Source organism: Coturnix japonica, chromosome 21 (genome assembly GCF_054131305.1).
Source record: "Coturnix japonica strain WE chromosome 21, WE-NBRP24, whole genome shotgun sequence".
Lineage (NCBI taxonomy): Eukaryota > Metazoa > Chordata > Aves > Galliformes > Phasianidae > Coturnix > Coturnix japonica.
In genome coordinates this window covers 7,117,705-7,145,504 of record NC_140683.1, presented here as the reverse complement: position 1 = coordinate 7,145,504, position 27,800 = coordinate 7,117,705, and the positions used below count along the sequence as shown (strand labels likewise).

Sequence of the window (27,800 nt, the reverse complement as noted above, 5' to 3'; positions counted from 1 at the left end):
TTGGGTGCCCATGAAGGCTGCTCAGGAGCTGCTCCCGGGCTTTCCACAGCTCTTGACATCCCATGCTCGGAGCACGTGTAGTTCTTGGTGCAGCTCCATGGCACGTTTCCCTCCCAGGTACCCTCTTGTCATTGCCATGCCAGTACATCACTGTGTTTTTGAGCCCTGGCACACTGAGAAGCTGCTTGTCCATGGGAGGAAATTCAGAGTGCTGGCAAGGAGATGGGGATTAGGAGCTGCCTTCGCATGGGCTTTATTTTATTTGGTTTCAGCACAGCCTATTTAGCTCCAGTGACTGGGGAATGTTTGGGAGAAAGGAGTTCTTTGTTACAGATTGAAGAGCCTTAGGTCCTTGAGTCAGCTTGTGCAAAGAGACACTACGTGGGCTCTGAGAAGTTGAGACATCCGAGGGATAGGCAGATTTCACATTGCTTGTACCTCTAAAGGGAAGAAAGAGAGTTTGGGTTCATGCACCCAGCTCCCAAACAATATCCAAGCACCGTGAAGCACCACCACCATCTGCCAAGGCTTTGTCTTTGCAGAGGAGATGTAAGGGGGAACACCCAATTTTCTGAAGCCTCCATTACAGGTTGCCTACGAGCTGCAGCTCTTAGAAAAAATACACTTCTTTCTCTGGGTTTCCAGGAAGCAAAATGTTGCCCTCCGCTGTTTGCAGCGTATCTGGAACAGAGAGCTCGCTGCCTCAGAGCCCAAATGGTGCCTTACTCTGGTGCCACATCCCTGGCGATGCCTGGGCTGGCTCAAGGACAGCCCCTGCCCTAGAGGTGCAGTTCAGACCCATGGGAGGTTCTATGACCTCTTGACTGCCTCCCACTCTTGGGACACACACCTGGCACCTCAGCACAAGCACTATGCAGGACTGGGTAGAGGTTTGGATAGATTTGGGTCTGCTGAATATGTCTCTTCACACTGCGTGTTCCATAAGCAATCCCAAGCAGCAACGTTGTGCATCCTTAGAGCAAAGACCTTGATTTCTCCTTTTTCTTTCATTTCTCCTTTGAAACTCTTCTGACCTTTCAGGGAACTATTGAGACACAATGTCAAACTCGTCCTCTGGTTCCACCTTGCTGGAGATGCAATGCAGATGGATCCAGAACGCAGGTTGGCTTCCGTAGACCTCCAACATCTAATTGATAGAGTCTTCAACCAGCAAACATAGGGAATGATTGCTCTTCTCTGCAGTTGTGGGAATGGAGACGTGAGTGAAAACAGTCAGATGTTGGGGCAGGGATCTCTGCTGTGTGATACGGTGATACGGTTCCACCCGGAAGGCTTTGCTGTGTTGGCTCCATTGGCACTTTTCATCTCTCGTTCCTGAGATGCTGCCAAGAGGGAGGTGACCCTCATCCATTTCCTGCCCAGAAGATAGAGGGAGCAAGCAGGGATAGAGCCCTATGCCCAAGCACCTCCCTGCTCACACAGGAGCATGACCCAGCAGAGGTGGCAGGAGGTAATCTAACGTAATTTGGGACTGTTGGAGCCGGAGAAGAGTGAGGTGAGTCTTGGTGGGGAGACCAGCCTCACCTTTCATATTCTAATGCTTTGCCTTTGCCTGATTTGTGAGCTCTGGGGAGTCCTGCTGGGAATTCACTCCAACAGAGGCACACGCTGCCGTCCCTCGGTAAATTACACAGAGATATAATGAAGGAGGAGAAATCAGTTACTCTGTGACTGTGGCTCCCCAGGGGACCTTAATTCAAATATTTGTGGAGCTGAGCAAGTGGGGCGTTGGGGAGCCGTGGAGTTGGAGTGTCTCTCCACAGGTTTCTGCAGGTGGTTGGTAATGGCAGGGCTGTGTGCTGGGTGGTGGGATCCTTCCCCAAAGGGCTTTGAGCTCTTGGTGGCATTAACCAAGAGGAAAGTGATGGGGAAACCAACACTACATCTTCCTTAAAAATAGAGGTGCAGGTGGTGGTGTTTGGGATGTTTGGAATGACTGTTGGGTGACGGGGGATATGCCCATGGCTGTGGCCCAGTGGGGATAGCCCAATCCTTGCTGTGTTTCCTCAAGCTAAATGGGAGCAGGGCATGTGTTCCAGAAGCGTTGGGAGCAATTCTCCACCATCTACATGGCCATTACGTTCAATAGGGATCATAAGAAGGTTTCCATGCCACATGGCAGCAGGTGAACCCCATACTGCTCAACTTAGGCATGAGACAATCAATTTACCTCCAGCTCCACTGCCAACCAGTGCCTTCTGCACATCCACCAGCCAGGCTCACAGAGCATGCCTGAAACAACAAGTCCCATTTCACCCTCACAGCCCAGTCTGTGGCTCAGTGGGGTCCCACACCATCAACCCAGTTGCTCCAAGACACCCGTACGGCCAGGCCAATGCACACAAGTGTGAGCACACGCTCCTCGCACGCCTGCTCACACGTGCATCAGCTCTGCTGGCAGCACCGTGCCGCTCCGCTCCCATGCCGACATCCCGCGCTGAGTGCATGGCACCACATTTGCACACACACGTTCGCTCCAAGCAGCACGGCTGAGCTTCGTCTCTGGATGCCATGTACATGGGGGTAATCCCACTCACACCTTCACTCGTGTGCAAGCCCCCACACCCTCCCCTTGCACACACAGCACCTCGGGTCGGCACACGCACGCGGTACGGATCTGCGGCACGCCAACTGTTGGGAAAGGGAAGAAAAAAAACCACACAGATTCAGCCGAGAGAGAGAGAGGGGGAAAGAAAGAGAGAGAGAATGACAGACTGCAATCCCCCTTGAGTGCCTATCCTCATGAATATTAATAAGATGGTAATTAAAATGCAGGGACACAGCAGGACGGATGCAGGCGCTGCCTTCGGAGCGCTGGGAACGGGGGGAGCGCGTCTTTCCAGGCAGGTTTTGATTCCGTTCTCTGATGAAAAGAAGAAAACGGAGCCTTCAACTTTAATCAGTTTAGAGTTTTTTTGACACGACATATCTTTAATTGCTGATATTTCTGCTCTCCTCAAACCCAGCTCTACCGTCTCCAGTCTAACCAGAGATAACGAACCGCGGTGAAGCGCCGCAGATTCGTGCCGTGTTTACGCCTCGACTTGTTTGCTACTTTACTGGGGTTTCACTTCTTTGCCTCAGGTCGGAGGGCACGGCCCTGGCACAGCCAGCAAGGGGTGGGGGGCTGGAAATGGAACCCAACGCCTCTTTGTGTAGCCTCTTCCCCATAGACTTCCCCTATTGCAGCCATAGGGAAACCAACCTTTTCTGGGTGCTCGTATCTTCTTGGCCATGTCTTCCTTTAGAGGATGCTTGGGGCAGGCTCATGGGTCCATGAAGGAGTGGAACTGAAGTGTTGCTTGCTCTTGGTGAAGATTATCCACTGGGTCTATGGATGGAAGAACATCCAGTGGGTCTTGACTATGGATGAAGAACCACGTTGATAGGAAAATGAAGGCAGAGTGTTGGTTGGTGCCCAAAGTGAACGTCTTGGGTGTGGAAGTAGGACCAGGTCAGCACAGAGATGAGGATGTAGGAGGGACTTTCAGGCAAAGTGATAAAAATAAGGACCCACAAAATACCCCATACCAGCATAGCTGCTCACTTTAGGTCAAGCCATAATGTTTGGTTCAGACAAAGGTTTTTCGTTTCATTGTGTTTGGAGGTTGCTTATTTTCTTTAGATCTCCTCCTTTACATTGAGTTCATCTTTGAGCTGAATGCAGTAGGTTTGCTGGAATGAAAATAATAATAATAATAATAAAAGAAAATTTTCAGAAAAGGCCCCAAAACAATTTGTCATGCAAGTAATGGAAGATGGTTTGCATTTTCAGACCTGCCCAGCATACACGCCATGCAATATCCCTGCTGGAAAAGCTGAGCTGCAGCACCCCGGAGCTCTTGAGGTTTTGTTGTGGAGCACCTTTGCTATGAAGCCCCAGCCCACTTCCCGTACCCCATGGGCAGCAGGGGGGGGGATCTCCCTGTCATCCTGCCCCACAGCAAAGCTGCTCCATACCAACATGAGCTGAAGGCAAGACTGATGGTGAGCTGCCACAAAGCCAAGGCGTCAGCATGCATTCTTGCCCATCAGGGTGTTTGCTTTTCCTTCTTTTTTAATGCATTTCAGTGTGGCAGGACTGGGGAGGGGGTTATTTGCATGTCCCTTCTTGCCTTTCAATAGGGTGAGTGCTGCAGCTTGTGCCTGGGGTTGGACCCCTCCTCCCAAACAGGAGCTGCTCTTGCACTGGCTTCCCTGGGCCATGTCAGAGATGGGAAACATGAGGATTTCTGGAGGACGTGGATGGGAAGGGCAGGTGGGGGACAAGGAAATTGGAGCTCAGTGAAGGGGACAGCAGGGGAAGGTGCCAGTAGCTTGGGACCAGCCAGAGCTATAGGGAAACAAAGCAAAGCTGCTTTGGGCATCATTTCCAGTGAGGGAAAAAGTCATTTTTATTATTATTTTTTCTTTTTTTATACTGCTTCCTTCTCCTTCATTCTCTCTTCTCTCATTTCTGCAGTGCTAAAACAACACTTGGAGAACTGAGAAGGGCACGGTCTGAGCCTCCCCTCAACCCCACACCTCCCAACAGCGCCGTAAAATCTGTGCTGAAAAAGGACCAGCAAAATAGCAGGTTTGCCACGCGGATGCACTGACAGGGTTGGGGCACTTATGGCAGGGAAAGCCCAGAGTGACAGCCCTGAATGCACCCAACAAGGGCAGGAGTGCAAAACCCCACGGTAAATGGAAGGAGAAGGCGCTGCTTTGCTGCTGAGAGAGAATTGAGGTGGCAGGGATGAAACAGAGAAGCGCTGTGCAGGGAGCGGTGCTGGGGCTGGAGGGCTGTGGGAGGGAGGTAACAGGATGGCCCCGGGTACCGCTTCCTCGTGGCACCCCTCCAGCCGTCCCCGTCACCCCCTAGTCACATCCTGCTTGCGCTGGCTCCTGCCTCATCCTGCTGCCTGCAGTTTCTCAACCCCTTTCCCTCCTGCCAGCACTTTCTGGCTGCTGGGGTTGCTGTGGGGCAGCAGGGCTGCAGGCAGCTCTTGGAACACAGGGAGATTTAGGATCGACGTGCTCCGTCCTCTCCTGTTTGACAGCAGAACTGCCATTTAAGGGAGGATTTGGAGGAGGCATCTTCCTCTTTCCGAATCCTTGCCGGCATAGCCTCCATCCCTAAGACCCTGCAGCATGGGATATCCCAGCACCTATGGGGTCCTTGCCCTTCCCTGCTCTTCCCTGGGTCCCCACTTTGTCCCCAGTGCCCTTTCCTCCTCTGCAGCCCCATCTCCAGAGGGGCCACATGCTGTGGGAAGGATCACATCCTGCTCTGGGACACTCAGTGCCCTGGCAGGGTGCAGTTGGAGCTGGCACTGCTTTGTGCTGGGCTGAGCTGTCCTGGCCTCCAAGTGCTTCTGCAACAGCCAGGAGATCTCAAGGGGAGTTATAGTGGAGCATGGAGATGCTGCAGTACAGCAGCAAGCTGGAGATGTGGGGAGGGGGGGACTCTGCCATGGACTTTCTGGGATAACCTTGGTCAAGGCAGCTTTCTCTCTCTGTGTTTTTTTTTTACCCAAACACAGCGCTGCCTTTGCTCACTGTGCTGGTGCAGAGGCTGATTCCCAGCACCCCGGAGGAGGGCTGCTGGCTGCTGCCACAGCACTGCACTGCAGCAGCTCTGAGCTCAGTGCTCCGTGCTCAGGGTCTCAGCCCCACTGTGGAACTGCTGCCGTGGATATGGGACCACCGTGACCCCCATCCACATCCTGCAGGTCCCGCTTTGCTCCGTCACCCAGTGCTGAGGCCTGGGGTGAGCGGCAGGCTGCATCGCTTCGGGGTTTTGGCACACAGGGAATGCAAGTGGGTGGGGAAAGAACTTCCACCATCCCCACTGTTAGGGAGCACGGCACCCGGGGTGCTGCATTGCCCCAAACAGGAGGCAGGGAACACAGGGAGGAGATGGCTGCACCCGCCTGGGGCTCAGGGATGGGGCTGCCGGGCTCTGGCGTGGTGCATCGCTCCTTCCCCATCCCTCCATCCCACGCACATCACAACGTGGTGATGCACGGAGCCAACCAAGAGCGATGCGAGGAGGGTCGCAGCTCAGCGGGGCGGCTCTGGGTTCCCCAGCTCTTCCCTCCAGACCACGCAACGGTTAAATTCCTTTCCAGCTGAGCTGGCAAGCAGAGCCCGAGCATATTAGTCAGATCCCTGTAGGGGGTGGGGAGGAGGAAGGAGCGAGCAGCGAGGAGGGGCCGCAGCCCAGCGCCGGGCTGAGCTATTCTCCGGGGCGAGTGCGGGGAGGCAGCGCAGCAGGAGTTGCTGCTTCCCAGAAACTTGATTATTTTTAACCCAGGAAGAAAAAAAAATAAATAAAATAAAATAAAAAATAAAAAAAGGAAGGAAGGAAAGCGGGGAGATTAAAAAAAATAAAGAAAAAAAGAAAAAAAGAGTGGGGGTAAATCTAAAGGAAATGGGAAATGTGAGGTTGGTGACAGCACAGTGCTTTGCAATGAGAAGGGGCAGAGAGGTTCAAGCTGCCCTGGGATGGGGCACGACATGGTGCCAACCCCAGCGGAGCTGCCCCTGTTGAACCCAGCGGAGCTGCTGTGTGGGGTGGAGGAGAAAGCAAGGTCTTGCATTGCTTAACCATGTGTAGATGGGAGTCCAGCACTGGGCAAAGTGCAGGGACATCTTGGGGGTGTTCCCACTGCATGACACTGTTGTGGTGGCTCTGAGATGCAGAGAGTGGATGCTCCAAAGCCCCACAGCTGGAAATACATTGGGGATCAGCTGCCCCACACCCAGCGCTGCACTGTGGGCACTGGCACCGCAATGCGGATGGGACACGGTGCACAAAGTCCCCAGTGAAGGTCAAACCCTTTCTGACCCAAATCCTCCCCGTGTATTTGTATGACTGCAGAACCTGCACTTGGCTGGAAACTCAATGTCTTCCATGGCTGTAACACCAGCCCAAAGCATTACGAGCTGTGGGACCTTCCAGGAGATATCTGGCAATCCCCCACTGTGCTGCCCAGAGTGGTTCTGGGACCCCTGAGCTGCTGTTCCCAGCCTCCAAACTGAGCTCCATGGGGAACACCACATAAGGAAATGTCCTATATCCACAGACACCGTATGGAAACAGCACCATGGCCCTCCCTGAGGAGGTTCTTCCATATTGGATCTCTGTGGGACTTCTGCTGTCATCAGCTCTGCTCTGTTGCCATGCCCAGATCCTGGATGGGGCTGGTGATGTCCACATGATGGCATCAAAACCATCATCTCAAGGCAGGAGAAGCCCTTAGTTTTGCAGACACAGCCAGGACAGGTGAGAAAATAGATCCTGTTCCCCAAAGGCAGAGAGGCAGAGATCACCCCTCAAACTGCAGGGAAAACAAAGCTCTTGATGAAGGCATTGCTGCTCTGTTGGCTCCGTGTGGGGCTGCTGATGGTCTTTGTGCTGGTTCGGTCAATGAGGCAATGTCACCCCATTGCATCCCAGCACACTGCAGCCTCCTTGACACCAAAAGGCTCAGCAGCGTGTGCCCCATCCCTGGAGCTGCTTAAGGCCAGGCTGGATGTGGCTCTGGGCAACGTGATCTGATGGTTGGTAACCAGCCAACAGCACGGGGGTTGGAACTGGATGATCTTTGAGATCCCTTCCAACCAAACCATTGTGTGAGTCGATGAGAACATGTGGCTCACTGGGTGTAAAAGAGCCTTCATCCTCACCTCTTCCTCTCCCAAACACCAGGGGCCTTTAGTGGAGAGCTCCCCTACATTGCTACACCCAAGGGCCTTGGGGATGGGCCAGGAACGGCTTCCACCCCACAGCAGCAGCAGGATGGGGCTCACAGCATCGCCCGCCCTATTGCACACCCACAGGGCTGGGGTTTGCCGGGGGGCTGTGGTGGCAGAGGGCCCTCCAAAGAGCCCCTCATGCTGCAGGCAGCCCAGTGCACTGCTCGCAGGGTATTTTTTTCTCCCTCGCTCTTTGTTAAGCTCCCTTTCAGCTGAAATGGCAATGCCTGGGTGTTCTGAGCTGACAATAATTGCTGCAGTCTAGACACTGTCTGGTATGAGGCACGGGGAATCAAAGAGGCCCCTTCTCTCGCAGCGACTTTCACACATGCTCCCTTGCTTGGGCTCCTTCCTTCTCCCTCTCCCATGTTCCCTTGGTCTTTGCCTTCTTTTTTTTTTTTTCTTTTCTTTTTTAATATATTTTTTAATTTTTTTTTATTGCTCCCCTCTATCTGCATCACACAGAGATGGAGGAGAAGCGTCAGCATCTTCCCCCACGCGCGCTCCCTCTCCGCCGTCTGTTCCATGCTCCCCCTCTCCCTCTCTCTCTCCCTTTCTCATCTGTCTCCTCTCTCTCCTTCCTCCACTCTTACCTTTATGCTATTCCCTTCCTCCCAAAGTTAGCAGAGAAGCGAGAGGGTGGGGGCTGGCTCTGCAGGAGTTTAACTCCTTCCTTACCCTCTCGAATCTTCCTGCTGAGCCCCCTCCTGGCTGTGGGAGCCCCTGCCCACCCCATCCCTGGTCCTACAGGAGGTGCCTGGTGAGGTTGTGCTGGAGCCCAATGGAGCCTTGTGCCCTGATACCATGGGCATGGAATCATCCCCTCTCGCACCATTCCTTGGCCAACAGTATGGCCAGTGGGAAGGGGTGTCCATTGGGGGCCCATAGGAAGGAGTGTCCATTGGGGGCCCATAGGAAGGGGTGTCCATTGGGGGCCCATGGGAAGGGGCATCCTTTGGGGGCCCATGGGATGGGGTGTCCATTGGGTGCCCATGGGATGGGGTGTCCATTGGGGGCCCATTGAATGGGGTGTCCACTGGGGGCCCATGGGATGGGGTATCCATTGGATGCCCATGGGATGGGGTGTCCATTGGGCGACCATGATAAGGGGTATCCATTGAGGGCCCATGGGATGGGGTGTCCACTAGGGACCCATACAAAGGTGTGTCCATTGGGGGACCATGGGAAGACCCCCACATTTCAGCACTGCAGTGGTGCAGAGTTGGGGAGATGTTGCAGCTCTTCCATCACTTCTGTGCCCAACAAGCAGGCAGGCAGTGTGGGATATATGGAAGAGCACCTTGCTGCCATACCTCCATGTGGGCACACACAGCACTCAGGAGCAGCAGCTGTTCCCCAGCCTCCAGACACTGCTCAAATATTTGCTGGGGTACAGATGTGTCCCAGCCACAGGGAACCCATCGTTGCTTATTTGGGTAGGTGGGCTGCTCCTTCCACCCGCAGCAAAGCAATGGGAGGTCTCCATGCATGCACCCCCACTGCTTTAGGTGCTGCCTCAGTCCGTGCATTGCTGGTGTTTCAGTGGGATGCCGTGTTGCACTTCCAATCATGCCCAGGCCTTATTGTGTTATAATGCTATTAACAGATCATTTCTAGCTCACTTCTGGACTTCTCTTAATCTCTGTTCCTTGCACAAAAAGTCACTATTTCACCAAAGCCCAACTGAGTGGAGCTGAGTTCTCCTGTGTGTGTTTGGGTTACTGTCAAATGCTTTCACCGGAGGGGAAACTGAGGCAAAGCACAGAGCAACCATCTGCCAGCCTGCAGGTCCCCCCCATAGGGATGCAGAGCAGCTCTGCAGCCCCACATGCATTGCCCAGCATCTCAGTGGCGGCGGTGCTGCTCGCCTACCACGAGAAAGTCACATTAGGAAAGTATGCAATGTATTTTTAACTGTCTATAATGCAATTTAGCAGCTGGAAACGAGGACGAAAGCCAACCCCGTGCGACCAGCCAGATCTCTGCTGTCCATGAGCAACAGCTTGGTGGACGTGGTGTTATTCTGTCGGGCTGGGGACCTTGTTTGGGAAAAGGGCAGGGGAGGGCTGTGTCCTCAAAGCGGGCTCTGCCTCGAGCCAAGGGGTGATGGAGCTTGGGGACCTTGCTGGGGCAAAGCAGTGCTGGTGGTGTGACAGAGGAGGAGAGGAGACAGCCCCAGGGGAGGGAAACAACTGCTGGAGGTCAGCGGCAGAGCCAGGAATAAAATCCAGGTGTGCTGAGCTGGCTCTGGGTTTGTATTCCCACACGTGGGTGCATTCAACACTGCTGTCCCCAGGTGCAGTGAGAGCTTCCCAAAGCCACCGGTGCCCTCTGGAGCCCCACTGCAGGATGTGGGGCAGCAAATCTGCCCTCTCCCTTTCTCATCTAGGGGGAGAGATTTGGGGTCTCTGTTCCCTGGAGCATCCCACACAGCATGGCTGGGTCAGGGCCCCACTGGAAGGATGCTGATAAGGCAGCGAGGTTAAAAATACTGCCTTTATTTTGAAGCTTATCTCCAAATCCTAATGAAAACAGACAAAGAGGGAAGGCAGGGACATCAGAGGTGCAATGGGGCTGGGGTTGGGCGGTGCTGTGCAGCAGAATGTGGCTGGGTTGGGAGTCCAGTTGGATCCAGCATGAGATGCAGCACAGGGGGAGTGTGAGATTGCAGTAAAGCTTTGGGGCAAACCCGAGGAGCTGGGGCACAACTCTTGGGTCCCACACACAGGGGGAGAAAAGCTGGAGAGGCTGCAATCCCTTTTCCTACCCCACCAACACCCCGAAACTAAAAATCCCCTCTTAATATGGGGCTCGATGAGGAAGAAAAGCCTTGAAACCAAGGAAACAAGGGAAGCAAAAGGGAAAATAATCCTTTGCAAGGGGCGATGAAGGAGGGAACTGGAACATTTGGTGGGCTGGGATGTCTGCTCCAGCGGAGATGTCCCATCTTAGAGTGGCATCAGCTGTATCATGGGGCAGTGATGCAGGAGAGCATTGGGATGGGGTGGGATGGAGGGGGTGGAACAGAGGGCTGTGGGGCAGCTGTGGGGCACGGAGCAGATGCATTGGGCTCATTGCAACGAAGGCTCCACCAAAGGAAATCCTCCCTTGCCAGATTTGGGACGTTCCCCTCCAATCACCTCCACGTTCCCCCCATAGGGGCAGCCCTCCATCGCCGCCGTGTGACCCACAGTAAACTACGGGGAGAGAGGGGGACAAACCCATCCGTCCCCATTCAGAGCTGCGCCGTGGGGCGCACACCCCCATCCCTCTCCTGTCCCCATCGCTCAGTGCCCGGCCCCATTCGGTGCTGGGGGGACCGTAACGTGATATTTCCCCGCTCATCCCCCGGAGGGTTTTTTCCATTACACAGAACGGAGCTGCCTGCTCTCCCTGCTCCCCCGCCTGCAACCTCTGGCACCGCTTTTCCAGCGGCACATTGTGCAAATGTAACCTTTCAGCAAAGCCACTCCTACGGCAGGAAGCCGTGGGGCCTCGGCTGCTGCCAGGAACGCAGCCGGCTCGGAGCTGGAAGGCAGCCCGTTAATCAGAGCCGGCTGACAGCAAAGCACACATCCTGGGCAACAGATTTCTGCTCCCTCTCCCTCGCTCACAAGCCTCGCCTCGCCGTGCCTGCATCGCTCCTGCTCGGCTGCTTTGCTGCCAGCCCTTCTGCCTCCCCCTCCTCTTCATCCTCCTCCTCCTCTTCTTCCTCCTCCTGGGGTGTCCAGCAGGGTTTGCTCCTTGTAGGGGCTGTGCATGGGGACGGCTGCCACAATGTGGGTCTTGCTGAGGATGGGGGGCAGGGGGGTGTTCGGTGGGGTTGTCCCCTGTGGTCGCAGCACCCACAGGACCACCTGCAGGCAGGGCTTGCACCCACACCGCAGCATTGTGCCTATCGCCATATGGCTGCGCTGTGCTCAGGGTGCTGTCCTGGCTGGTGGAAACCCATTGTGGCTATGGGGTGTGGGGCTATTGCAGAACCCCCAGCCCTCCCCAGGCCCTGGGGACACCCCATTCTGTGCTACAGCTTTGAGGAGGTGCCTTGCCCGCCTTCAGCCCATCATCACAACCAAACAGCAGCTTTTGTCTGAGCTCAGACAGCATGGCAGGGTTCTGCTTGGCTCACACTCAAGCTTTCTCCAGCTACATCTGCACTAGTGCCCAGGTGAAGCCCAACAAAGAGCAAAAGATGAAGCCCCACCATCACTATCCCCATGCAATGGCCTCTATATCTTTTGCGTCTGGTTTCTTCCAGGACTTGAAACACGGAAGAGCTGCATCGTAGTGTCTGTTTTTGTGGTGTTTCCAGCCCAGCTGGAAGCAGGAGGCACTAGAAAATGGAGAGATGGGGAGGGGGGGGAAAGGAAAGAAAGAATCAATCTGGCAGGAGTCCATCTTCCTACTGAATCCACGGAACCCGGGATGCTCACGCCTTGCTTATCCCAACCCATCCCCTTGTGCCCAAATGGCTTTGGGGATGTTACACAAAGCACGGCCCCTCTGCTGGCGTCGAGGCCGGGTGGGTAACACCATCCTTGCATTTATTTCACCTATTTCCTCTGGTTGCGAATTGTCCGGGAGCAGATGGTGATTTTCTCAAGTGTATCCGTTATTCGAAGTCGCTCACCGAGACAGGGATGGCTCACACAAACCCGGCCCCCCTGCAAAGCCATCATTTGGTCTTTCCATCTGCCCAGCCGCTGTGTTCGCTGTGGGTTTCAGCCAGCTCTGTGGGGCAGAGCAGGACGGTGCAGCCCTACATGATCATCCCTTTAACTATGGGACACGGAGCCGTGACTGCCAGGGCAGCTTGGGGGTGGAAAGCGATCCCTGGAGCTGGGGGGACCCTCTCCTTATGAGCCCCTGAATGGGCTCCCAGGCCCATCTGCTGCCACATTCTGGCTGCGTTTTTCCATTTTCCATTCCCAGTCCTCTCCTTCTCCCCTCTGGAAAAGCAGCCATGGGGCTGGGAGCTGCCTTGTAACCGGAGCCCATCAGGACCCCCTGCGCAGCCCCACGCCAGGAATGTTGCACCAAGGGGGGCTGCCAAGGGCTGACAAAGGGGGAACTGCTTTGAAATGCAGCTTGCTCTCCCCCCCTGTGGGTTAAATAAACACCCCCCGGCTCAGGGGGTGCCTTCCCGCATCCCACAGCCTTTTGTTGACAAGCTTTTGTCTGGGGTGTAGAGAAAGGGCTGGGACCCCCCAACCTCCCCCAGGACACACATGTGGATGGGGTCTGGGATGCTGAGTGTGGGGCTGAGCTCAGTGCCCCATCATAGGGCCTGGGAACAGCCCCTAAGCCCTGCAGCCTGCTGTCCCTTCTGTCCCTGTGTCCCAACCCCATGGCACCTCACCATTGGTGCAGCCTTTGGGTCTCTACTGCGTGCCAGTATCCAGCATCCAGCCCCCATATGGGGGGACCCAAACCCAAAGCTTGGGGGTGTGGCAGAGCCCACTGTCCCCAGGAGCCCATTAAGGACTTGTTATTTTGCATCCCCAAAGGCACTTCATGCAGTTTCCTTCCAGGTAAAACAGCTGGGGGAAAAGCCTTGGAAACCAGATCCAGACTGCCCTGACCCCCCCACGGCACGAAGGCAACAGAAGCCCCCAACTGCTGCCCACATCCCTCCATGGTGCCTTAAAGGTGGGAGATGCCCCGAGACACCACAACCAGTGGGGCCGCAATGGGAAGGTTGGGTTGGGGTTGGGCATCCAGCTGCTTTTTGGGGTGGGTGCATGGGGGGAACCCCATGGGGGCACTCAGCCCTTCTCTGTCCATGGGGCGGCCGCGGGTGAGCGCAGTGCTGGGCTGTGTCCCCGGGGAGCAGCAGCCCCGCAGCCCCGCGCCGCGCTCGTCACCCAGACAAGAGATCAATAACTAATTTCACTGCAGCAGCAGCGCGGGGTTTTTTTCCAATAATTGTGAGCTGGTGGTTGGGAATGAGGCTCTCAGCACCGCTCCACACTAACCTGCGCCCGATCAATCGCCGCACCGCTGGGGCAGCAGGAAAACTCATTTTTCTCCTTTTCTTTCCTCTCTGCCTCCTCCTCCTCTCACTGCTCCATCCCTGGGCACAGCGGTTCCGGCTCCGTCCCTTCACACAGGGGGTTGTGCTGTGTGTCCCATCCTGATGCTGTGATCCCATTTCCCATGGGACAGACCCCGTGCCAAGCATAGGGTGCAGCATCTGTCCTCATCCAGGAGCACTGTGGGGCTGTGCCTATGGAGCTGTGCCTTTCGGTCACCAGCTGGTGCCTTTGTGTTGCCCAGATATGTTCAGTGATGCGGTAGATCTTTGGGATGCTGTGGGGTCGGTCTGATGCTGGGTGTGAGCCTCGCTGGGTTCCTCCCTTCTTCTCCATCTCTTCAGCATCTGAGATCCTGCAGTGCCTCAGTTTCCCCACTCATATCTCTAACAGCTTGGCACGGCTCTCTGATCTACCCATGGGCTCTGTGCTCCAGTCCCCATCTCATGGGACATGGTGCAGGGCTCAGTGCTGGGCTCTCATGCCAATCTTTGGAGTCCCAACCTCTCAAAGGCACTGAGGAGCAGTGCAACATGCAGCATCCCTTCCTGTGTGCTTTGTCCCAGCTTGGAGACATTCCCAATGGATGCACAGAGCCCACCCTGAGCCCCATCCCCTCCATCACCCCATCACCATGGTGAGGTATTTCCATGTCCTTCTGGTGAACCAGCTCATGTCTCCCATGGTTAATAGTTGCCTTACCCCTCATGCACACATTGATTTGTATTAGCATCATGCCTTGGCCACGGTGCTCAGGAACACAGGGTGTTTGCAGGGCTCCCCCCATGAGCAGCAGTGTGCCCCAGCCATGGCTAAGGTCATCCTTCATGGCTTTCCCAGCAGCACTGGGGCCTCCATCCTTCCTCTCCCATTTAATCCCATGAATTAAACACCGCCTTCACCGCGGAGTGCCGAGCGGTGCCGGCGTAATGTCCAAGTTTTATGACTTGCCTTGAAGGCACCTATTGATTGGGGTCCTCTCTGGATGATGGAGCTTTTAGTGCATCCTGGGCTGTCCGAGCAGGGCTGGATCCTCAGCCCATGGGGCTCAGTGATGCTGTGCTGTCACATCCCAGTGCCCCATCTCCATAGATCCCAGGGGGGAGGCAGCAGGCGGGGCCCTCAGTGCCCACATGGCGCCTTTAAGAAGCCCACAACCAGCTCCAGGAACACGAGCTCAAGGTCACAGTGGGAAACCTGCGGACTTGGCAGCGAGGAGAGGAGAGCGGGCGGAGAGAAGGAGGAGGGAGGAGGGAAACAGCCGGGGATAAAACCCACATTCTGGCAGGGGAGAGGGGACGGAGGGGAGCAGGGAGGTGGGGTGCAGGCGGTCCCACCCAGGGGTGCCCAACTATGGCACCTTGAGGCCATAGACCCCTGTTTCGATGATGCCCTCTGTGAGGTTTGGGGTTACCCAAGGCACTGGGAATGAGGCGGCTGCTCCTGGTCTGGGTTTGGAGATGCCCGATTTTAATTTTCATCAGCAGAATTAATCTGTGGAGCTGTTCCCCCCCTCCTTCCCTCCCCTCCCTCCCCTTCCTTTCCTCGCTGGTTTCGATGGAGAATTTGATCACTTCTCCCAGGAGCTCGGCACCATTAACATTCACTCCTGGCACACGCGAGCTGCGCTGCATCACCAAGCGCATCGCCGGCTGTGGGATGTGGGATGTGGGCACCACGACCCCTGTGAGCTGCCCCAGCCCTTGGCCTGGCACCATCCTCACCCCCACCGAGCCAGGGAGGGGCTGCTTTATTTCTGTGCCCATCTCTTGTAGGAAAATGAAGGGTAGGACCAGGCAGTGCTGCCCTTCCCCTGCTTACAACCAGCCTTGGGCTCAGACTTGGAGGTGTCCAGAGGGTCCTGGCCTCAGGGTTTGCTCTGCAGCTGCTGGGACACGTGGGGCTGTTCAATACAGTGAAAGCCAGAAGGTGCTCCGGGGGTAGGATCCAAACCTTGCACCATTTCACATTTTAAGGGTTGCAAACTGGTCACCCTGAGCTACCCCAGAGTTGCTTAAAGTTGTGGACTTTGTGTCTTTTTTTCTTTAATAAAGGTTAATGAAGAATTAACTCCTTGTTGTTGTTGTTATTACTCCATCACTGTCACTATCACTGTTACCATTGCTATTGCTATTGCTGCCATTCCTGCTATTGCTATAACTATTGCTATTGCTATTATTCCCATTTCCATTTCCATTCTCATTTCTATTCCCATTTCCATTCCCATTCCCATTCCTATTCCCATTCCTATTCCTATTCCTATTCCTATTCCTATTCCTATTCCCATTCCTATTCCCATTCCCATTCCCATTCCCATTCCTATTCCCATTCCTATTCCTATTCCCATTTCTATTCCCATTTCTATTCCCATTCCCGTTCCTATTCCCATTCCTATTCCTATTCCCATTCCTATTCCTATTCTCATTTCTATTCCCATTCCCATTCCCATTCCTATTCCTATTCCTATTCCTATTCCCATTCCCATTCCTATTCCTATTCCCATTCCCATTCCCATTCCCATTCCTATTCCTATTCCCATTCCTATTCCTATTCCCATTCCTATTCCCATTTCTATTCCCATTTCTATTCCTATTCCCATTCCCATTCCCATTCCCATTCCCATTCCCATTCCCATTCCTATTCCCATTCCCATTCCCATTCCTATTCCTATTCCCATTCCCATTCCCATTCCCATTCCCATTCCCATTCCCATTCCCATTCCTATTCCTATTCCCATTCCCATTCCCATTCCTATTCCCATTCCCATTCCCATTCCCATTCCTATTCCTATTCCTATTCCTATTCCCATTCCCATTCCCATTCCTATTCCTATTCCAAACTGTTTCCCCTTGCATGACTTGCAGTTTCCTGACACCAGCACATCCCCACCTGGGACGATGCCCTCTGGCCCCTCGTGTTGCAGCAGCAGCAGCAGCTCCATCATCATCCTCCCCATGTACAGATGAAGCCCATTTTTCTCCTTTCTGGCTATGGCCCCATGCATTGAGCACAGCCCCGCTGCTCCTCCAGGGCACGGAGGCATTCACCGAAGCAAGAAGCCGAGTGCTTTTTTAGCCTGGCTTTAACAAGTATTAATTAACAAGAGAGTAAACACTAATCCCAAAATGACACAAACTGCCTCGCTTTGAAACGAATGTTTGGGACCTGTCTGTGCTGGGATTTACAGCCACATGGGTTAATGGGTGTTAAATCATTGCAAGGAGAAGCTGAGCTGGGTGTGCTGCTCAGCCTGGCATGGGCTGCATGGGGCTGTGCTGGGGCTGTGCTGGGCTGTGCTGGGCTGTGCCATGCCATGACCTCCTCTGCTAGGAGATATGGACCCGCTCAATGCTTGGAGCAATGGTGCCCCCACCCAGCAATGGCTTTAACCATAGAGTGCTGTAAGAGCAACCAGAGAGTCACCTTTGCCTACAGCCAACCTCCAACCCATGCGGGCACAGGGGAGGCTGGGGGCTGAGGGCAGAGACTCACGTCTTGAGGGGGGTCCCTTCATCCCATATATCCAGCCCCATTTCATGAGGGCTGAGCAGGGGAGTGTTGGTGCATGGCTGGAAGCCCCAGCTCTGTGTATCAGCCCATGGCCTCGCCGTGCTGTTCTGCTGCTCTTTGCTTCCTATCATGGAATTTTAATTTGGCGAGTTGAGTTCTTTAAACAGTGCGAACTTGCTAAGTGCTCTGCATATTTTATACTCACAAGTAACATTTATCAAACAGAAAAGTACAATTAATCAAATAAGGAGCTTTTGTAACCCGGAGCGGTTTCCCTTCACCCTCATCTCACCCTCCTCATCCTCTTCTCCCCCTGTCACCCCCATCTGGATACACATAGACACCGATATATACACACAATATACAGGTGTGCATACACAGATAGACATATCACAAGTATTTCTTGTAGGTATAGATATAATTATGTCTGCACGTGTTCACATAGATGCATATATCCATGCACCTATATCTAACTACTGTATAAATACACGTGTATGGTGTGTGTGGTATGGCATACATCTGTGTGCGTGTATTATATGTGTAAGCATATACATATGTGTACATACATGGATACATGGTCCAGTTAAACTCTATAATAGTATATCCATAATGTTATACAATCTATAGGGAGAATGTATATCTGTGCACTGTAGTAGCTAATAAGTATCTGGTAGCTATCACCTGCCATCTAGTTTAGTATATAGCATGTAGTGTGCAACATATAGCACCGAGCACATATGTAATGCATAATATATAGTGGATAACATACAGCTGGTGCCACCACCCGCTTGTTGGTGGCTCCCAGCAGCACAAGGAGAGCATTGACCTCATTTGTTGTGATGTCCTGAACCCACTGCAGTGTAATGCTGGAGGTGTGGGGCACAGAGCTGTGTGTATGGGGTGTATGGGGTGTATGGGGTCCCCCATGTCCCCCAGGTTGTTGGTACCTGAGTGGTGTATGCAGCATGCTGATGATCAGTGGGAACATCGCATGCAGCTCTGGTCAACTCATCTTGCAAACGGTGGTGTGAAATTAATTAGAATTAATTAATCAGAAAAGGGTAATAGGGGTGATTAAGTACCTTTGGGGGGGGGGGGGGGGGGGGAGTCCTGAATGTTGAAGGAATGGTGATTGCCTTGAATGGGGGGGAGTGAGAGGGGAGTGCCAAGGAATAGATGGGGAGGGGCTGTAAGGCTGCTGGGCTGTAGTGCTGTAGGGTTGTAGGGCCGTAGTGTTGCAGGGCTGTAGGGCTGTAGTGCTGTAAGGCTGCAGGGCTGTAGGGCTGCAGGGCTATAGGGCTGTAGGACTATAGGGCTGCAAGGTGTATGGCTGTAAGGCTGTAGGACTATAGGGCTGTAGGGCTGTAGGGCTGCAGGGCTGTAGGACTATAGGGCTGTAGGGCTGTAGTGCTGTAGGGCTGTAGGGCTGTATGGCTGTAGGGCTGCAGGGCTGTAGGACTATAGTGCTGTAGGGCCATAGTACTGTAGGGCTGCAGGGCTGTAGGGCTGCAGGGCTTCAGGGCTGCAGGGCTGTAGGGCTTTAGGCTGTAGGACTGTAGGGCTTTAGGCTGTAGGGCTGCAAGGTGTATGGCTGTAGGACTGTAGGGCTGTAGAACTATAGGGCTGTAGGGCTGCAGGGCTCCAGGGTTGTAGGACTATAGGGCTGTAGGGCCGTAGTGCTGCAGGGATATAGGACTATAGGGCTGCAGGGCTGTAGGACTATAGGGCTGTAGTGCTGTATGGCTGTAGTGCTGTAGGACTATAGGGCTTTAGGCTGTAGTGCTGTAGGACTATAGGGCTGTAGGCTGTAGTGCTGTAGGACTATAGGGCTGTAGGCTGTAGTGCTGTAGGACTATAGGGCTGTAGTGCTGTAGTGCTGTAGGACTATAGGGCTGTAGGCTGTAGGACTATAGGGCTGTAGGCTGTAGTGCTGTAGGACTATAGGGCTGTAGTGCTGTAGGACTATAGGGCTGTAGGCTGTAGTGCTGTAGGACTATAGGGCTGTAGTGCTGTATGGCTGTAGTGCTATAGGACTATAGGGCTGTAGGCTGTAGAGCTGTAGGGCTGCATGGCACACCGTACCTCCCTCCGATTCAGAGCCGCGCTCGGTCCGTCCGTCCCGGCACAGCGGGACAACAGCGCCTCCTGGCGGCCACACTGCGGTACTGCACCCGGGGGGGGGCGGTCGGCTGAGCGATGTGGGCGGAGCTCCCGCTGTTCTCTAAGCCACGCCCCCATTTCTTTCCACGTGACATCGCTGTGACGTCACACGCAGCGCCGCCTCCCGGCGCGTGGCCGCGGCCCGAGGTAACACGGGGGGACACGAGGTGGGGGGTCCCAATGGGGGCTATTGGGGGGGGGGGGACACGGGGAGACCCCTCATAATGGGCTTAATTGGGGTCGGGACCCCCTGGTAATGACCGTGTGGGTGTGGGGCACTGGGCTCTATAGGCCGCTATAGGCCTTTGTGCGTTCATAGCCCTCCCTTTGGGGCTATTTAGGACCTATTAGGGCACAGCACAGCTCAATGGGAAGGTTTAGTGTGTAATGGGGTTTTATGCCTTGTTATATATTATAATAATATATTATATGTTATAATAAGGGTTTGGAGGCCTCACGTTCAGCCTCTGAGCACCTTCAGTCTCAATTCTGATCCCTGTGTTGTTAATCAGCCCCGCAGTGCTTTGAATGATGGATGTCTGGGGGGGGATTTATGGCTTGTATTGCTGGTTATAGCTTGAGGTTGTTATATGGCACATAGAGCTGAGTGCTGGTCAATGGGGGAGATTTACAGCGCTCAGGGAGCTGCTATGGGGGACTTTTAGCGAGTCCTGATGTAATTGGAGGTGATTTATGGGGCTGTCAGCGCAGATAAACACGTTAAAACTTAATGCTTAAAGGTGGAGAGAGGAGGAAGGGAAGGTGGAAAGGCTGGGACAGCCCTCAAAGGGAAAATGGGGTGGTGTTAAATGAGGCTGGAGCATCCCTGCATGGGAGGCTGACAACACAATGCTCCTTTGTCTGCTCCCCAGGTGGGTTTTAGGGTCTGAAATAGCCCTGGTAGGGGATGATAAAGGGGTGTCAGCCCCACATCAGGGTGCTCACAGCCCTGCAGTCCTACAGCCTAAAGCCCTACAGCCCTGCAGCCCTACGGCCCTAAAGCCCTATAGTCCTACAGTCCTACAGCTTACCTTATGGTAAGCTGTGACACTGACAAGGGGAGGGTGGTGATGCTGTGCCCCTTAGGGGCTCATTGGGAGTCATGCTTAATGAGGGGCTTTGTGCCTGACGTGTGATTTCTCCCCTCCCAGAGCAGCAGTGAGTCCCATAGGGGTGTGTGTGTGTGCCCCGCAGCCAGAATGACGAGCGAAGTGGTGGAGAATGAGTTTGAGTTTTACTCCAAGGCAGAGAAGTACTGGAAGGACGTACCTGCCACAGTGGATGGGATGTTGGGGGGCTACGGCCACATCTCCAGCATCGACATCAACAGCTCCAGGAAATTCCTGCAGCGGTTCCTGCGGGTAGGTGCCATGGCTGGGTGTGCACACACAGCTCCCTGTGTAGAGCTGGGCTCTTCCCTCTTTGCTTTCCCTCTATGTGGTCGTCCCATATCTCTGAGCTCAGCCCCCTCCCCACTATCACTCCAGGATGGCCCCAATCGAACGGGAACAACCCGAGCCCTGGACTGTGGGGCTGGAATCGGCCGCATCACCAAGAGGCTGCTGCTGCCCCTCTTCAAGTCGGTGGACATGGTGGATGTGACCGAGGATTTCCTCACCAAGGCCAAGAGTTACCTGGGGGAGGAGGGCAGGAGGGTGCGCAATTACTTCTGCTGCGGCCTCCAGGACTTCAGCCCCGAGCCCAATTCCTACGACGTCATCTGGATCCAGTGGGTTATTGGTGAGGGTCTCTTGGCTTTGCAGAGTCTGGCTTGACTGTCCCAGCTACCCCACATGCACAGGGAGGGGACTGAGGAGAGCTCGGGCTCCTATAGGCATTGCAGCACAGCTGGGTAGGGGGCCTGACCCACAGAGGGGCAGTGGGGGGGCATTGCACTGTGGCATCATTTCCCTTCAAACTCTAAGGCCAGGGCAGAGGGGTGTGGGCTGGATAGAGCTGAGGCTGAGCCCACAGGATGCGAGTTGAACATCCCACTGTTCAAATACTTGTCTGCTTGGATAAGGAGGGATCCCAGCCACAGCCTCATCCATCACACTGCCCATCCATCACAGTGTCTGGGGGTCCTGCACTCACTAACACCTGCTTTGCCCCACAGGACACCTCACTGACAACCACCTCTCTGACTTCCTGAAGCGGTGCCGTGCCGGCCTGCGGCCCAACGGCATCGTGGTCATCAAGGACAACATGGCTCAGGAGGGAGTCATCATGGATGATGTGGACAGCAGCGTCTGCCGGGACCTGGATGTGGTCCGTAAGATCATCCGCAGGGCTGGGCTCCACCTCCTGGCTGAAGAACGCCAGGAGAACTTCCCCGATGAGATTTACCATGTCTACACCTTCGCCATGAGATGAAGGTACCTGCTGATGGGAGGAGGTCTGTCCAGGGCCAGGACAGCGGTTCCTGCCGGGGCCAGGAGGGGTGAGGACTGTGCCTTCACCGCGGGGCTGCACGTGGCAGTGAGGGCGTCGTGACTCCGTCTGTGTGGGGCTGGTGGTGAGGACGGGGCTTCGTCTTCCAAGTTGCTGCTGTTTGTGAAAAGAGGTGTTTGCCAAATACATTTTGTTTTCCTGCTGTTGGATTTAAGCGCTTGGGTTCTGTCAGATGGCTCCGTGCTGCACCCAGGGATCTGTATGAGGATGCCTGGCACTGCTGGGAGCAGCAGAGTCCCCACTGTAAGAGATGTGCTCCTCGAGCACCTACAGGTTGCTCCCTGCTTGTGAGCAGGAGCTTGGTCCATCTCTGTGATGGGATGGATTCCCGTTCTCGGTTGGGTGTTTGCCCCATTCCCACTCATGAACTCACTGTGGCTTATCTCAATCTCTGCCATTGCTTTATGGTAAGCTGTAGGTTGTGGGGCTCTGAAAAAGGCCTCCTATAAGCCCACAAAGTAGGTCTCCACACATGCAGCAAAACAGGTGGCAGACATCATCCTGGGCCCCACACCTCCTGCTTTCCAGCTTTTAACACTTCTCCTCTGCCATGTACATCCAGGGCATTTCTGCTCAAGTCCAGCCACTGGCTTGTGCCCACCTAATGCATCACAACTGCTAACACTTCACCCAGGGCTGAACCCACACAGAGCTGCTGCCACCCATCCCTTATGATTCCTCCCCAGCTGGAGCCCTCACTTCCACCCTGACTCTCCTGCAGAAGAAACAAACACCTTGCTGCTATTTCAAAGGCCTCATTTAATTGCTAGTTTTCCATTCCAGAAGTATTTTATCACATTATTTTATTGTTTGTTTGTTTTTCCCCCAAAACATGGAGTCATCAAGATGCACAGCTCCAATTCCACACAGTGGGAAAAGGTGAAAAACAGATGCTGCCATGAGGGGCAATGTGGTGAGACAACTTCTGCAACCAACTGCCTGTGGATCCTGGATCCACTTGCTATAAATATCAGCTCAGAGCACATTTCTTCCTCCAATGCATCTGTTCCTCACAACAAACAAAACCAACAGAAACGTGGAGGGGCTCTCAGCTTTACAGCATCTTCTGCACCTCACAAGGAAGCAGATGCCTCCTTGGGGGAGCCAGATGGATGTGACAGGTTGGGATCTTCCTGCAGAGCCCCAAAAGTTGGGGCTTCCAGTAGCAGCTTGGCAAGAAAACTCCCATTGCAGCCCTGCTGCTATTTCCTTCCCCTGGGAAAGAGGCACTGGAGATCAAAGTTCAACATGCAATCACCAAAAGAAAGAGAAGCAGATAAGAGGAACAGGGAAAAGCAAGGAGGTAACTGCCCATTCCTCGTCCTTGTACAAAGACAGACCAAGGAACAGCCACTGGTCTGCTTGCTTTGGAGTCCAGCATTGCTGAGGCACCCTTTGTAGACAGTGCTCTGTGCTGAGTGGATTCAGTCAGGCTGCTGTTGCTAAACCTGCTTCCCCTCATCCCCTCCATGTTCCTGGTTTTGGAATCCCAGGTGAGTGAGGAAGGCACCCACATCCAGGCAGAGATACAGGACTGTGGCTGCTTCCACTGACTGAACAGGAGGGCACAGATGCCAACATTCCTCTTCATATTGCCGCTCTGTTGCTGGGACAACCAACATCTCTCAGCATCCTGAGGCATCTCACCGGGCAGCCACTCACTCATGGCACTGCTTCACCCACCCTGCAGCCAGAGCAGAGACCTGTACAGTCACAGCATCCTCCTCTCCCCTTTTCTTACAAATCTTTTTCACCTTGCAAAGGTGGATCCACCTTTTAAACCACCACCTTTGTACAGTGTCCAACTCCCTGCTGCCCATGAGCCCTCCCAGGCTCTGCTCACCTCCCTGCAACATATTTTAAAGCCACAAGACCTCCACAGATGAGCATGCAGCAGTGCGCACAATAAAAGACACCCCTGAAAAATCAGCAGAGACACCACAGGCAGAATTGGTCGAGTCATTGGCACAGGGACAGCAGTACCTCTCACTGCAGAGATAACGGGTGCAGAGCAGTGATTTGCTGACTGTCTGGAGGCACTGCGACCACAGAATGAGGAGATGGAGAGTCATCGGTCAGGCTGAGGCCCTCGTGCCCAACAGCAGTGTGGTCAATGAGGAGGTACCACTTCAGCCTGTCTGGAAGAGGTAGAGCCTTGATTTTTACATCTATTGGCCAAGGCCTAAGGCACTGGCAGATGGACACCCTGCAGAGATGTTTCAGTGCCTGTGGGGTGTGCTCCAGCTGCTTCACGGAGCAGAACAGAGTCCTGATCTTTTCCTCGTGGTACCTGCAGCTGTTAACGTCGACCTTAAAGTCGCTGGGCAGCTGGATGGTTTGTGAACTGGCCATCATGAGCTCCAGCAGAGTCTGACCCATTTGGATGACCTCTGTAGAGATGCTGCTGTCTTTGAGGATACTGACGTGAGAGCAGAGGCAGTCAAAAACAGTTTGGAAGCCCGACCAGCATGAGGGACCATGGAGGGAACAGTTGTAGGCAGCACCTGACTCCAGCAGGAAACGCAGCAGTGGGAAGTGGCACGTGAAGTTCTGGAGGCAGCGGTAGGTGAAGGACTCGAGGGATGGGCACTCACTGGGGTTGGCACCGTGGGCCATGAGCAGCTGCATGACACGAATGCAGAAACGATTCTGTACCTCGGCCTCTGTGCTGGCCAAGACTATGTCACCCAGCAGGAAGATGATGTAGGTGAAGACAGTGTCTCCATCTTCAGTGGTAGCCCTGGCATCTGCACCTGGAGGAAGGAACAGAAGATAAATGGAGCTGCAAAGAAAGGCAGGACACAATCAGGATGGATTCAGGAGAGGGGGTGTGGATCCTTTAGTACCACCAGGAGGTATGAAACACTGTACTTAAATGCAGCATGCACCTGCACAACCCAGCATGGAGCTGACAGCAAGAGGGCTGACAAACAGTGCTTCTCCCTAGTGGAAAAGTACTTCCAATCCGAGCACCCTGAACAGAGTGCTCTTCTGGACTTTACTCTTACTCAGATGGGAACATAAAGGAGTTGGGAGGGCAGCACCTGGCCTAGAGGGGTTCTGAGTGGAGAAGGGAGCTGTTGTCCTCACCTCCTTCCAGCAGCAGACGGATGCTCTCTGTGTTGTGGATCTGGACGACATCACTGCTGCAATAACAGTGCAACAAGGCGTGCAACAATGCCGTCTTTCCTGCAGTAGGAAAAGACGAATCAGATGAGACAGTGTTCCACCTGGAAATGCTCAGCCCACCAGAACTAAGGAGAAGAATCCATCCCACCAGCCCAACAGCTAAACACGAGGGAGACAGCCCTTCTGCTAGCAGGCTCCCAACATCACTGTGATGGAGCACAGCTGTGGTGGCCCCATAGGGCACATGGGCCATGGCAGAGTGGTTTTTAGAGCACAACCCCCCTCTTCACCCAATTTCATCTTCCATGGGCTGTACAGAGCTGCTTTTAGCCTCCTGCTGCATCTAATGCAGACAAGATACTAGGAGACAGCACAGAGCACCAGGGAGGTTCTGCAGCCTGCATTAATTTCTGAAGCAGGCAGAATTAGCAGCAGCAAAGTGAAGGGACACAGATCCCATGCCCTGCTCCAGCCCACCTGCTGGAAGCACCCCACAAACCAGTTTTGTCAGCTGCGTTGACGTCAGCCCCAAGCTGAAGCAGTCTCTGGAGGCATGGCAGCCGCTCAGGCTCCTCGCTGGCCAGATCAAGGGGACTGCTCTCATGGATCTGTACAGGGCGAGAGGAAAATCCACAAGTATAAAGGACTATTTATGAGTACTGCTGGAGAATCACTGATGGCTTCATCATGGCCAACAAGAGAGCATAGAATTCATCCTGTCCCCAAAAACAAGAATGAAAGCTCCCTCCCCAGTGTCACTATGTTTACAGGGAGAGGCTGATATACCCCAGCTTCCTCCCACCACATGCTCTACAGCAGAAGGCAGCTCTGCTTGGCCAAAGGCGGCCTCAGCTTTTGCCATAGCACTGGAGCAGCACAGGCAGCAGCCTTGGAGGCCACTGATGGAAGGCAGCATGCAGCAGGCCCCGGAAGGGGCAGCAGAGAGGGCTGACCCCACACAATGGCCCTGTGCAGCCCCAAGGAAGCTGGAGCATGTTCATGTCCAAGCAGTCAATTCCATACCCGGTCTCTGCGGTTGATGTCAGCCCCGTGACGCGCCAGGAGCTCCACCATGTCAGGCTGGTTGCGAAGCACTGCAATGTGCAGCGGGGTGTAGTAGGTAACTGGGTCTGAGGACACAAAACACATCAGGGTGGGCACTGAGAATAGCTGTCTATAGAAGCAATCATTACAGATGCCCCAGGTCCTGTATCTGCAGTGGCTTTGCCTCTGTCAAAACCCCCCCAAAGATGCCAGCTGGCTCCCATTCTCTGGCCATCTCCCAGTCTGCTCTTATAGAGATATAATAAGAGTATAGACAAGGCACATCTAATCAAATCCAGAGTGGGAGCCTGAGGCCAGAGTTAGCAGCACCCCTCCCTTTCTGTCCCAGTTATCTCTGCCTTGCAGGGCCACCTTCTCACCACCCAGACCCTCCCAGCCAACCCAAGCAGCAGAGTCAAGCACAGCACCCACCCCACAGCCATACCTTCAAAGCTGAGGTCTGCACCAAACTCCAGCAGTACTTCTGCAGCCTGGACGAGCCCCAGCTCAGTGACCTTCAGCAGGGTATAACTCACACCTTCCTGGTAGAATGGGGAGTGGGCTTCCCTCTGCAACACTTGTCTCATTGCTGAGAGCTGACCTCCACTGCTCCCCAGGCAGGTGTGGCTGGATGTGAATGAAAACAACCAGTTACTCACCTGGGCAGTATGTGTTTCCTATGGGTCAAAGCAGGGAGGGGGAAAAGGTTTAGTTTATCTTGTTGCCTTGTAAACTGTTGGCTTATACAGCAGTACCCTTACCCTTATATAAGCAGCCCCTTACCCCCATAGCTCTGCTTACAGCCCAATCAATTACCTTTCAATCTCATCCTTCCCTCCATCGTCCCGCAGTGTCAGCAGCGCCAGGATCTCATCCACCATGGGCTGGTACTCCAGGGTGATCCTACGGAAGCCGTGCAGGAATGGCATCCCCCCGCAGGGCCCTCCGGCATGGCACAGCCTCGGGCCTACACACAGCAACCCGCTAGGCCCAGCCAGGCCTGTTCTCCACACAGCCACCCCCTGCAAGCAAAGACGGATTGCGGGTAGTTTTACATTCAAAAGCACATCGCCTCCCTCGCTCCCACCGCCCCCCAAAGCAAAGAACCTCGAGGTGGTTCCGATAGACCCCACCAGGCCGGAACCGGAGCCCGAGAGACGCAGCGCAACCCAGCACCGCACGGCACCGCCGCCGGAAGTGGAAATAGCCGCTGCCTCCGAGGTGGGCGGGGTTTGATTGGGGGCGTGGCCTATAAAGGGGGCGTGGTCTAATGCGCGCTCTGCCGCCAGGGGGCAGCGGGGGAATGGGAGAGGGGCGGGAGCGCGCACAGCAGGTGCCGCCCTATACAGCCCCATCCAGGGGCACCCAAAGGTGCAGCTGCCCCCATTGATCCCACTGTGCCCCACACTGCACCCATAGGGCTGTGGGTGCCCCATATTGCAGCCATAGGGCTGTGGGTGCCCCATATTGCAGCCATAGGGCTGTGGGTGCCCCACATTGCACCCATAGGGCTGTGGGTGCCCCCTGCACTGCACCCATAGGGCTGTGGGTGCCCCCTGCACTGCACCCATAGGGCTGTGGGTGCCCCCTGCACTGCACCCATAGGGCTGTGGGTGCCCCCTGCACTGCACCCATAGGGCTGTGGGTGCCCCATATTGCACCCATAGGGCTGTGGGTGCCCCATATTGCACCCATAGGGCTGTGGGTGCC

General features: G+C 54.5%; 2 protein-coding genes across 5 annotated transcripts; one reads left to right on the top strand and one right to left on the bottom strand.

Moving 5' to 3' along the window:
• Positions 1 to 19,556: 19,556 nt before the first annotated feature.
• On the top strand, positions 19,557 to 22,071 carry NTMT1 (N-terminal Xaa-Pro-Lys N-methyltransferase 1). 2 transcript variants are annotated; one of them, XM_085521355.1, is made up of 4 exons: positions 19,557 to 19,613; positions 20,661 to 20,827; positions 20,954 to 21,206; positions 21,583 to 22,071. In XM_085521355.1, the coding sequence occupies exons 2-4, from the start codon at positions 20,666 to 20,668 to the stop codon at positions 21,837 to 21,839; spliced, it is 672 nt and encodes a 223-aa protein (XP_085377481.1). In that variant the 5' UTR covers positions 19,557 to 19,613; positions 20,661 to 20,665; the 3' UTR covers positions 21,840 to 22,071. The 2 variants fall into 2 exon arrangements, with proteins under 2 accessions (XP_085377481.1, XP_015734849.1); XM_015879363.3 differs by having other exon boundaries at positions 20,623 to 20,827.
• Positions 22,072 to 22,656: 585 nt separating this feature from the next.
• ASB6 (ankyrin repeat and SOCS box containing 6) lies at positions 22,657 to 27,289 on the bottom strand. 3 transcript variants are annotated; one of them, XM_015879361.2, is made up of 7 exons: positions 27,198 to 27,289; positions 26,907 to 27,112; positions 26,536 to 26,717; positions 26,070 to 26,176; positions 25,546 to 25,654; positions 25,008 to 25,106; positions 22,657 to 24,670 (listed from the first exon to the last, which is right to left on the bottom strand). In XM_015879361.2, the coding sequence occupies exons 2-7, from the start codon at positions 27,017 to 27,019 to the stop codon at positions 23,904 to 23,906; spliced, it is 1,377 nt and encodes a 458-aa protein (XP_015734847.2). In that variant the 5' UTR covers positions 27,020 to 27,112; positions 27,198 to 27,289; the 3' UTR covers positions 22,657 to 23,903. The 3 variants fall into 3 exon arrangements, with proteins under 3 accessions (XP_015734847.2, XP_015734846.2, XP_015734848.2); XM_015879360.3 differs by having other exon boundaries at positions 27,224 to 27,289; XM_015879362.3 differs by lacking the exon at positions 27,198 to 27,289 and having other exon boundaries at positions 26,536 to 26,767; positions 26,907 to 27,044.
• Positions 27,290 to 27,800: the final 511 nt, after the last annotated feature.

Bases quoted from the DNA above. Each gene is read 5' to 3' on its own strand.
- NTMT1 (XM_085521355.1), top strand. From the start codon at position 20,666: ATGACGAGCGAAGTGGTGGAGAATGAGTTTGAGTTTTACTCCAAGGCA. The intron at 20,828-20,953 runs GTAGGTGCCATG...CTATCACTCCAG, and splicing joins TCCTGCAGCGGTTCCTGCGG to GATGGCCCCAATCGAACGGG. The intron at 21,207-21,582 runs GTGAGGGTCTCT...TTTGCCCCACAG, and splicing joins CTGGATCCAGTGGGTTATTG to GACACCTCACTGACAACCAC.
- ASB6 (XM_015879361.2), bottom strand. From the start codon at position 27,019: ATGCCATTCCTGCACGGCTTCCGTAGGATCACCCTGGAGTACCAGCCC. The intron at 25,655-26,069 runs GTATGGAATTGA...CGCCCTGTACAG, and splicing joins ACATCAACCGCAGAGACCGG to ATCCATGAGAGCAGTCCCCT. The intron at 24,671-25,007 runs GTGAGGACAACA...TCCTTCCTCCAG, and splicing joins CCGTCTGCTGCTGGAAGGAG to GTGCAGATGCCAGGGCTACC.